Below are 10,807 nucleotides of genomic sequence, written 5' to 3'. Positions count from 1 at the left end.
ACCTGTCAATCACTCGTACCGTACAATGATGGCCAATCAGATAGCTGCGGTTGTCGGTAGCGTGCGCTTGGAAAAGTTCACGTTCCGAACAAAATGGTCCTCATGTGGGCTCGGAGAACGTGCAACTCTGATGAAATGTAGCCCGCTAGCTTACAAGGGGCCCACTCGCTTGATTCTTTCTCCAAAGCCTAAAACACAGTTGAGGAAGTGTCTACGATGGATGAAGGCTCGCGGAAGAGCGCGCGTACAACGAAATGTGGACAATATCAGCAAACACTGGACTGTATGTTGGAAGGTAAGCGAAGGAGAAGTAAATTCTCGGAGTTTGATTGAATTGCTATACGTTGCAGGAGAACAACTTTCACTTTGTGACCTGCTGAATGAAGTGTGTCATGTTTTAAAGAATCGGGTTAAGTGGTACGTAAATGCGCCACGTCAGGCAAGCGAAATGTCTAATTGCCCTATTTGGGTCACATCGGACTTTGAAGTCAAGAGCACTGGGTTCGGTTCCGAGCCGAGTCAAATGAATTCTAAAGACTCCAATGATATTACTGGTGATCTTTCCCAGTAAAAAGTACTCGCCCTGCTTTACATGCGCAGTACGATTCTACAATTTGATCCTGTCGGATTTCATCAAACTTTCTCGTTTGGCTGTAACTCTGACATTGCGTCCCGCTACGTCCAAAATCTTCATTCCGTGTACAGAACCTTGCGTCAAATAGTCGAGACCTCTCTGTAGAACTCTCTTGGACAGGTCTGACGCATTTGGCAAAAAACATACCCCGATATTACGCGATAGAGAATCGACTTCAAACACGTTGCGTTCTGTCGCCATTTTGGAAGCTTGTGGTACGTGGCGAAGGGGGCGGAGCTTAAGGTCGCCATGGGAAAGATCCGTCTTCGATGAAACTACCGTGCATATTTTCAGGACGTAGGTGGGGGGGGGGGGAAAAAAAAACAGGAGCACCTTGAGAAAATCCACACAGACAGGAAGAGAAGACGCACACTCCATTTTTCCAGTGTGGCGGCCTCCTGCATCATGTGATGAGATTATTATTGCTAACGCGCAGCCATTATACGGGTTCCAAAGCTATCTCGTATGGACAGAAGCGCTGAAACATCAAGCATACTTTATGATCATTTCACAACGTGTTCAGTATGTATATTTACTGTAGCGTTCTGCTTGTATGTAAGGAAGCTCCTTCGTGTTTGTTTGTGCGTGTCCAGATGTTGTTTCAGCAAAGATGCTGCACTTCCTGCCCACGTCATGTGCTCGGCCTTTGCCGGACGCCTCTTCCTGCCATTCTCCTGCGCAGCAAGGCAGCGTGCGTAGTGACAGCATCAGTCCGGCGGTCGGTCTAGCACGCTTCCCGTTCTCTCCTCCGCCATACGCTAAACGGACTTCCAAGCGGCCCGTCGTGGTGGCGGTGGGGGGGGGGGGGGGGGCAACGGCTCGCTAACCCACAAATGTTCAGTGGGGGGGGGGGCGATTGGACCCTTCTTGCTTGGATCGATACTCTCGCTAGTTTTACCGCTTTGAAGAGGAATGAGGAGTTTTAAACTTAGTTCTCCGTTTTACGCCCAAATCTGGAGTCAGATATGAGTCGGAGACAACTCGAAATCACAAAAACACAAGCAAAGAATGTCGCGTCAGAAAGGCCGTCCGGCTAAAAACGTTGACAAAAGCATATCAGCGTTCATCCGAAGAATTCCGTACCAGATCGGTCGCGGTCCCGCCGCCGACGACGTTAACCCGCAGGGTGCCGGGGGAGCTTCGGCTCTCGTGGCCCCAAGATGAAAGAGGTGGAAAGCGCAGAGCCGAGAACCGAACGCCGGGACTTCGGCAGGAAAAGTCCGGGCCGGAGATGGAAACGTGTTGACTGGAGGCAGCAGAAAGACGTTGATGAATGTGGAAAATCAGAATCGGAAAGACGGGTAGAAGAGGCGAGTGCGGTAGACCAGGAATCTGGAGAAAACGGTGGTACTTCGTGCCCTGGGTGACACACAAGTACGGTATGTTCGGACACGTATGAGGGGAGCGGGACAGCGATCGGGTGTGACGGACGAGTTCAAAGTGGAGTTGGGAGTGCATCAGGGATCTGCTCTGAGCCCCTTCCTCTTTGCACCGGTGAAAAAGAGGGAAAAATGATGTGCTGCGACAAACGGGAAGGAAAAGTAGCAAAGTGATAATAAAGTGCAATACTGTGGGGGGGGGGCCGGGGGGGGGGGTTGTTGTCGTTGAAAAATTGTAAATTGGAAAATTCAACAAAAAATACTTTGATTGACAAACTCAGCTGACACTGCCCAACACAATGAGGCACTTATATTGATACACATTTATTACACAAATCGTGATTTTTTTTTTTTTTTCCCCACATCCATCCATTTTCTGAGCCGCTTACCCTCACGAGGGCGGCGGGGGTGCTCGCATTTACGTGACACAATCGTAGTACGTCCCCAGTGCAGACTCGCGTACCAAATGGGGAGGATTTGCTTGACTTTGAGCCAATTGTCTTTGTTCCACCCTGACGACAAATAATATAGACTTGATGTTGTAAAAACAAACAAAAAAAAAAGTCTGGAGTTGAGGGAGGGGGGTTGGGGGGCAAGAGACACCACTTGGGGAGGGACACCGGACGCCGCAGGCAAAAAAAAAAACAAAAAGCAAACACGACGACACACAATGTGAATGAAGAAGTCACAAAAGTGGAGACGACTCAAGAGGAGACAACATCCGAAGATCCTCAAGACCTGCGTGCGGTGAGTAAACGGCCGCCGTCAAGCATGCAAAACCTTGACCGGGAAAGCGAAGATTCTTTCTTGCCTGAGTCCGAGGCCGTGTGGCGCGTTTCCGGCAAAACTCGTCGGCGACTTTGTTTGGCTTTGCTGGTTCACGTGTGTGAAAGAACCAAATCTCATGGAGTCATCAAAGAAGGGACTGAATGGCGAGACTGAAACCGGGTCCAAAACGTGACAGCTGCCGGACTGAGCCGTGTGGAACCTCGCAAAAAGGTCTGCTGGGGAGAACGATTGGCGGTGCCACAAAGTGAATGATTGACAATTAATTAGTAAGTTTCTTTCGGCTTGTCCCTTTCGGGGTCGCCGCAGCGTGTCATCTCAGATGACGTTTGGCACAATTTTCACGCCGGACGCCCTCCCTGACGCAAGCCTTCTCGGGGAGCGGAGCCCCCAGTGGGATACGAACCCACAACCCCTGGGCTCGAACCGCCGAGCTACGGGGCCTCTCGCCCGCGGGCCCCGGCAGGGGGTACGACGCTAGACCGCAGGTGTCAAACTATTTGGCCCATGAGGCAATTCTTCTTCTTTCGGCTTGTCCCTTTCGGGGTCGCCGCAGCGTGTCATCTCAGATGACGTTTGGCACAATTTTCACGCCGGACGCCCTCCCTGACGCAAGCCTTCTCGGCGAGCGGAGCCCCCAGTGGGATACGAACCCACAACCCCTGGGCTCGAACCGCCGAGCTACGGGGCCTGATTGACAATTAATTGATGATCACATTAACAACGATTTGGATCATTCGGGACCTTGTTTCACTTTTTAAAATGCTCCAAATCTCCAACATTAGTGTTTCCGTTGAAAAAGAAATCCTTGACATTTTTGCTCATTTTCTAACAGATGCTGAGGGCAAAACCAGGACCGGAATCATCATCAATTGATATTGACAATAATGTCCTGTTTTTCAACAAAGTGACGTAACTAAATAATAACCCTAATAATAAAACCGTTCCCGCTCAGCGATGGTGTCGTTATGTGCCCTCTGCGACTGACTAGAAACCAGTTTGTGGTGTATTCCACATTTTGCCCTTTGTTAGCTTATCCAGGCTCCAACGCTCCCATGACCATCGTGGGGATAAGCGACTTGGAATATTCCCGTCCATCCATTCGTTTTCTACCACTTATCCGAGGTCAGGTCCGTGGTCCGTTCTGTCTGTCCATCTCCCGCTCCATTCTCCCCTCACTCGCGACCAAGACCCCCGGAGACTTGAACTCGTCCAGCCGGGGCCGGAGAGGTCATGCCGTCCTCTTCCGACTGAGGACCATCGTCTCAGATTCAGGGCAGGGACGCCGATTCTCGTCTTGGCTGCCGACCTCTCCAGTGAACGTTGGCGATCGTGCCTTCCTCGACGAAGCCAACAGAACCACATCGGACTCCCGCTACGCCAAGGCTGCACCTGGAAATTCTGTCCATAGACGTTCAGAACTGAATCAGCGACGGAGGGCAGCCTTGGCGGAGTCCAACGCTGGCTGACTGGAAATGAGTGTGACTTCCCACCGGTAACGTGGAGCAAACTCTCACACCGGTCGTGCAGGGACCGAACAGCTCACACCAGGGGGTTCGATACCCCTTCCTCTCGAAGGCCCCCCTCGCCCCGAGGATTCACAGAGGGACACGGTCAAACGTCTTCTCCAAATGCACCGGTCGGTAAAGTCCCAAGCACCAATAAGGACCTTGCCGATGGTGTGGAGCTGGTCTAGCGTTCCACGACCGGGGCAAAAACCGCACTGGATTTCGGATTCATGAGCTCTCGAGCTGCGTCTACATCAAATCAGGAGGTGAGAAAAATCAACTCAATGGTGGCACATTGGATCAGCTGCAAAGCGTTGTTGGCCTCAATCCCGGTTTCCTCTCGCGTCGCGACATTCTCTGCCCCGTCGAGGTGATGGTGAGCGCGGCTGTTTGTCTCGATGTGCCCGGTTCGGGCCCGTTGACAGCGGGGATAGGCGACCCTTGTGAGGATAAGCGGCGAAGAAAACGGATGGCTGATTCTCGCCACGTTTGCGCGACGCGTCGAGGAGGTTCTTCCTGGCGAGGAACTCCGGGCTCCCCGGCCCCGGAGCCACGTTTGTCCACCTGGGCGACGGACGGAAGGAGGAAGTGTGCGTTGGCCGGCCATCAATCCGTGCTCGGCGACTTGGGATTTTGTTTGCTGGCGTCGGAACGTGAGATTTGAATGGCAGACGGACGTGGGCATTGTTTCACGTGTAATATTTGCTTGCGATCCTTTCCGCAGAGTTTGGCGGGGCAGCTTACGACGCACGCGAGGAAGCGGTTAGCGGTCTTTTCGGTGAAAAGCGGGCCGCCGTCCGAGTGTCGCAAAATGATTTCATTTCATCAATCGTGCCTTATGGATGAAACTTTGGGGAAACGTTTGTGCAAAAGGCCAAACGTGTGCTTTTTGTGTTGCCTTTTCAGGCATGGATCCTCTTAACTCCACCCATTTCCCCGGCAACCAATCGGACGTGAGCAGCGCCTTGACCCGTCAGGTTCTGCCGTCCCTGTACTTGGTCATCTGCGCGGTGGGGCTGCCCCTCAACTGCGCGGCCGCCTGGATCTTCTTCCGGGTGCCCGGCGACTCGGCCCTGGCGGTGTACCTGAAGAACGTGGCGGCGGCCGACCTCCTGATGTCGGCCACCTTCCCCTTCCGGGCGGCGCCGCAGCTGGGCCTGGGCGGCTGGCGCCTGCGGGCGGTCACGTGCCGCTACACGTCGGTGCTCTTCTACTCGTCCATGTACGTGGGCATCCTCTTGGTGGGCCTCATCGGCCTGGAGCGCTACGTCAAGATCGTGCGACGCGGCGGCCCGGCGTGGGCCCGCCTCCTGCGGGACGCGGGCGCGGCCCGGATCCTGGCGCTGCTCGCCTGGAGCCTCCTCACGGCGTGCGCGCTGCCCAACGCGGTGCTGACGGGCCGGCCGGCCGACGAGGAGACGTCCCGCCACTGCGTGAGGCTGAAGACCCCGCTGGGGGTCCGCTGGCACCGGGGCTCCACCTTCTTCAGCGTGGGCCTGTTCTGGCTCACCCTGCTGGTTCTGGCTTTCTGCTACTCCTCCATCACGCGCCGCGTCTACCGCTCGTACCGCCGCGTCAACCGCGACGGCAACGACGTGCGGCGCAAATCCAACCGCAGCATCTTCTGCCTGCTGGCCGTCTTCTTCGTCTGTTTCGTGCCGTACCACGTCTGCCGCGTGCCCTACACGCTCAGCCAGATGCCGGCGTCGGGTTTCGGCCGGGCCTCGCGCTTCCTGCTCTTCCAGGCCAAGGAGCTCACGCTCTTCCTGTCCGCCGTAAACGTCTGCCTGGACCCCGTCATCTACTTCCTCATGTGCCAGAAGTTCAGAGAGGAGCTGCTGGGCAAGATCCGGCGAGGGGACGGGACCGCCGCGCCGAGTCTCAGCGACATTTAGGAAGGCCTTTCAAAATAAGACTTTTGTATGCTATTTCCTTTTACTTTCAGAATCAGCAAACATTTACGCTAACTTTCTGAAGGATGTGACGGAGCAAGCAGGACGTGACTTGGAATCTATTCATGTTTTCTGCGCCTTGAAATGATGTCCTGTACGTATTTTCAATGAAGGGGGGGGAATAAAATGTTTTTAATCAGATCCGTAGATTCGTCGAAAAGAAAAGAAAAAAAACATTGCGAGTCGATGGATTCCTTGATCTCAGAGCCGTTTGATTACTTTTGTTATCCAAGTATTTCACTGCCCTCCGGTGGACACTGAGTGCAGTACTGGATTGCTGGCGAGAGGCGTTGTGCAATATGATCCAGCAGAGGGCAGTGCAGTCAAGGTAGTCTCCACTCGTTGACACGTTGAAAGCCAAACCGACTTCGCGGGAGTGCCGGAGCCAATCCGAGCTGGCCTCCACCGGTCGCCAGCCAATCGCAGGCCACAAGGAAACAAACGACCAGTCGCGCTCACATTCACGCCTCGGGACAATTTCGAGTCTGCGATTATTGTACTTCACAACATTGTCATTTCCACTCCTAAAAAAAAAAAAAAAAGAACCTTAAACATTTGCAAGTCGTTGTAAACTTCTGGAAAGACTCCCTGACGCCGACCCGCGCTAAAATGTCTCCAATTCCGCTTCTGTGTTTTCATAAATTTCCGTAGCTGGTGTACGATCGTGCCAATTAGAAGACGCTCACACCGTTGGAGTTGCATAAACACACACACACACACACACACACGGTCAGGTCAGGGGCGTCCAACTGGGGGGGGGGGGAAGTATGATTGCGTGTGCGTGTGCGCTTGACACGGCAGGTCTGGCGGTGGCGTAGGAGGAAGTGGTGAGCGTTCGCACACACATTGTGGAGGTAAGTTTGCAAAAGCTGCTGCGACTTTCTGCCTCATCTCCACGGTCCGCGAGGCCGCGTCTTCTCCTTCTGCCGACCCCGACCGGACTCGGTCTCGCGTTCTGAGGGTACGTGAGGTTTTGGAGGCCGCGGAGGACCGTTGCCAGGGCTACGGATCATTCTGATTGGCTCCGAACCCTCCCTATCCTGCAGACCGGGACGTCTCGGGAGCTGCATTTGTTCTGAGCAGTAACAGACGAGTCAAAAGGGCAAACGTAGGCCCCCTACTCCCGGTCGGCTACAGAGTTGCGTACGACTTCCGTCGGTCCTCGTGACCCCCTTCCGAGTTCTGAAGATTCTGCGTCTTTTCTAGAGTTTCCGCAATCGTCAGAATGCCGGTCGACGCCGACGGGCCACTCAATTATTCTTCCAACGAGAGCGTTTGGATGTCTCCGTCGTGCGGCCGCCCTCCCGTCACGTGGACCCGCCACGTCTTCACGGTGGTCTACGGCCTGCTCTTCCTGGTAAGATGCCGGTTGTGTGTGTGTCGAACGTACCCTCAAAGCTTTGAAAAATCCACACATTATCCAGATTCATCCATCGTCGTGGGGGCATTAGCTTTAGCGGGGACTCCCAGACTTCACTCTCCCCAGCCACTTCTGGGGGATCCCCCCCAAGTGTGTCCCGGGTCGTCCCCTGGCTCTCCTTCCGGTGGGAAGCGCCCGGAACACCTCAGCGGGGAGGGGCCCAGGAGGCATCTCGAAGCGGAGGAGCAGCGGCTCGACTCTGAGCCCCTCCCGGGCGACCGAGCTTCTCGCCCGTTCTCTCGAGGAGATCTCGGATCTCGTACACCCCCCACCCTTCCATCCGGATCTTATCTCATCCGTGTTACAGGAAAATGGTCGACTTGTCCAAAGTAAACTCCGAGCGATTTCCTTGGCGCGGAGTCGCCACAAAATGCCGGCAAAGCCCCAAAGTTCCTCTGATGACTTGGACATAGTGGCTTGGCGCCGCTATGCGCCAAAGTACTCTTTTTCTTGCGTTGGCAAGTAACAAAGGCTCCTCGCCCCCAAAAGTTGACTTTTGCTCACTTTCGGTCAGGTTTCAGCAACTTGTGGATTTGCGGCTTAGACAGGTTTGCTGCTCAACGGCGTGACGTTGAAAATGTTTCTGCGCGGCGCCCGCTCGTCCCGCTGCGTTACCGTCTACCTCAAGAACCTGGCGGCCGCCGACTTCCTGCTGAGTCTTTGCCTTCCCTTCCGCATCGCCAAGCATGCCGGCGCTTGGCGACCGCTGCTCCGGGCCTACTGCAGCTTCGGGGCGCCCGCCTTCTACCTCAACATGTACGCCAGCATCCTGTTCATGGGCTACGTCGCCGCCAACAGGTAACGTGCGCCGCCCGAGCACTAGCCCGCATAAGCTACTTGCAAAAACGGTGAAAATATTTGCCGAACGGTGCCGCTCTCGTGAGCCGATGCGAGTTTAAGACTGCGCTCACCGGCCAAAGCAAAAAAAGAACACAACCGTTCCGGAATCGTGCGTCAGGGCTCTGATGACGCGCGGGCATGCTGTACTCCAGGCTGCGCCGAATGTTCAGCGCACTCGGGCCGGGGGGGGTCCCGGTCGTTTAGCGGGCCCGTCCCTCCGTGGCCCCGCGGCGCCGTCCAGCTAACGAGCTCCTCCCGCCAGGTACCTGAAGATCGTGCGTCCGTCGCGGACCCCCGTCCTGCAGTCGGCGGCGGCGGCTCACGCGGTCTCGGCGGCCACGTGGCTCGTCCTTCTCACCCTGACGGGGGCCTACATCGTCGTGTCGCTGGTCGCTCTGCCGGCGGACGACGGCGACGCGGCGACCTGCGAAGACCTCCAAAGCCAGCTCCTCAAGAGCTTCTACAAGGTTGGCTCGGGCGGGTCCTTCTTCCGCTTACGTTTTTAGCAAAGACGTTTCTCCCTGAATCCGAAAGGTCTCGGACAACCAAGAAGATTCCACTTGGCAAAATTCAACCTTAGCAGATTCTTTTTAACCAGACCGTGATGGCGCCGTCTACGCAGACAAGCGACAACTTTCTTTTTCTCCCGAGGTGGTTCACGGCTTCTCGGCCGCCGTGTTCCTGCTGGTCCTGGCGGCGCTGCTGTTCTTCTACTGCGGCACCTCCCGTAGGCTGGCGGCCGCGCAACGCCGGCGGGCGGGGTCCTCCGGCGCCCGGAAGCTGGCCAAGTCTCGGCGGAAAATCCGGGTCCTGGTGAGCGTCTTCTGCGTGTGCTTCGTGCCCTACCACCTGGTCCGCCTGCCGTACGCCGTGCTGAAGCCTTCCGGCTGCTCGGCCCGGACGGCCTTTTTCTACCTGAAGGACGTCACCGTGGCTGTGTCGGTTTTCAACATCTGCCTGGACCCGCTCATTTACTTCCTCTTCTGCGACGCCTTCCGGCACCGACCGAAACGGAGCCGCGCAGCCGCCACCCCGGAGGCTCGGCCGTTCGGCGGCGGCCTGCGGTCACGGAAGATGTCCGACTGTCCTTCCAGTATTTGCCTGACTTGACTGTCACCTTGTTTCTCTGATAAAGTTCTGAAGTAAGAATAATTTTATTGTGTTGTTTTTCCATAATTAAAAGATGTTTCGCAATAGCTTCGTATATGTTTCGCAATAGCTTTGTATAACCTAAAAGACGATCGCCATAGCTTTGGATAACCAGCAATGTCATAAAAGGATGTTTGGATAACCAGCAATGTCATAAAAAGATGTGCTCGTGTTATATGATGTCGTGCAACGCCATCTGTTGGTAACAAAGAATAGCGTGGCGTCAGGCGGGATGAATTGGCCACTCACCCCTCCTTCCGCACACGCTTAGAGTATAAAAGGAGAACTTTGGATACTCTCGGTAGAGTCTGCTGCGGGTTGCGTACGGACGCCCAGCCGGTATTGAAGCTGCTCTACCTGGAGTGTTGGCTCTCCCTCCTATTGGCGCACGGTAAGAGCTGGTTGGATATTACTAGCTTAGCTTCATACCACGTGATTTGTGCTTGTGCTTGTGGGACCAATAAAGTGCCAATTGTTGGTAGCCAGAAGTGTGTCTTGTCTTCATTTCTGAGTGCCTATCTCCGACGAACCTATTAAAATTTGATACCGAACTCCTGAGCGAGAAATGTTTTAAAACAAGTTCCAATGACTTCCATTATGTTCATTTTAGAGGAGGAAGGGCGCTCCGTCATGTTGTACTTGATGAAGACTTCCAGCTAAGACGTCTGACATCGTGAAAACAAATGCAAAGAATGAAACAATTTTGCCTTTATTTTAACATCTGCTCCTTCAGACAAATATTGACTGATTCATCGAGGAATCTCAACGCATCAGTTTGGCACGAATACCAGTCCTTTGCTGATGATTAATAAAAAAATAAAAACAACAAGTTTGATTACTCTTATGTGCCTACAAGTGTTGATGGCGACATGCTAGCATGAAGCTAGCAGAGCGAAAGGCTAAGCAGCCGTGTGGTGCTTTTGAAAACAGGCTGCAATTTCTTGAGCTTTCTGGTTTGATTTGGAGTCGACATTCGCTTGAAGTGCCAGGACACAACTTGAAGCTCTCAAAGTGAGTAAAAGTATCTCTTCCCAGGCCATTCCCAAAGTGATGTCTTTTTTTTTTTTTCTCGTCGTGAGTGAAATTTCAACTTTTTCTTTTTGTGTGTGTGTGTGTGTGTGCGTCAAACATTTTCATCA

The 10,807-nt window shown here is 54.1% G+C and overlaps 2 protein-coding genes across 10 annotated transcripts; both read left to right on the top strand.

Moving 5' to 3' along the window:
• The first annotated feature begins 168 nt into the window (after positions 1-168).
• Positions 169-6,249, top strand: LOC133504565 (P2Y purinoceptor 14). Of its 2 annotated transcripts, none has more exons than XM_061826937.1 (2): positions 169-295; positions 5,214-6,249. In XM_061826937.1, exons 1-2 carry the CDS (start codon positions 217-219, stop codon positions 6,200-6,202), a joined length of 1,068 nt encoding a protein of 355 aa, XP_061682921.1. In that variant the 5' UTR covers positions 169-216; the 3' UTR covers positions 6,203-6,249. The 2 variants fall into 2 exon arrangements, with proteins under 2 accessions (XP_061682921.1, XP_061682923.1); XM_061826939.1 differs by lacking the exon at positions 169-295 and adding an exon at positions 2,640-2,760.
• Positions 6,250-6,273: 24 nt separating this feature from the next.
• Positions 6,274-10,447, top strand: LOC133504566 (P2Y purinoceptor 14-like). 8 transcript variants are annotated; one of them, XR_009796025.1, is made up of 7 exons: positions 7,031-7,220; positions 7,306-7,397; positions 7,466-7,616; positions 8,365-8,477; positions 8,782-8,986; positions 9,171-10,059; positions 10,279-10,447. XR_009796025.1 is itself a non-coding variant. In XM_061826940.1 (6 exons), the coding sequence occupies exons 3-6, from the start codon at positions 7,485-7,487 to the stop codon at positions 9,627-9,629; spliced, it is 1,050 nt and encodes a 349-aa protein (XP_061682924.1). In that variant the 5' UTR covers positions 7,031-7,220; positions 7,306-7,397; positions 7,466-7,484; the 3' UTR covers positions 9,630-10,209. The 8 variants fall into 8 exon arrangements, 1 of the variants encoding a protein (XP_061682924.1); XR_009796024.1 differs by having other exon boundaries at positions 8,308-8,477; XR_009796020.1 differs by having other exon boundaries at positions 8,224-8,477.
• The last annotated feature ends 360 nt before the right edge of the window (positions 10,448-10,807 follow it).

This window comes from Syngnathoides biaculeatus, chromosome 8, assembly GCF_019802595.1.
Source record: "Syngnathoides biaculeatus isolate LvHL_M chromosome 8, ASM1980259v1, whole genome shotgun sequence".
In the NCBI taxonomy this organism is placed as follows: Eukaryota; Metazoa; Chordata; class Actinopteri; order Syngnathiformes; family Syngnathidae; genus Syngnathoides; species Syngnathoides biaculeatus.
Note: the sequence above shows the minus strand (reverse complement) of the source record. Positions and strands in the feature narration are given on the sequence as shown.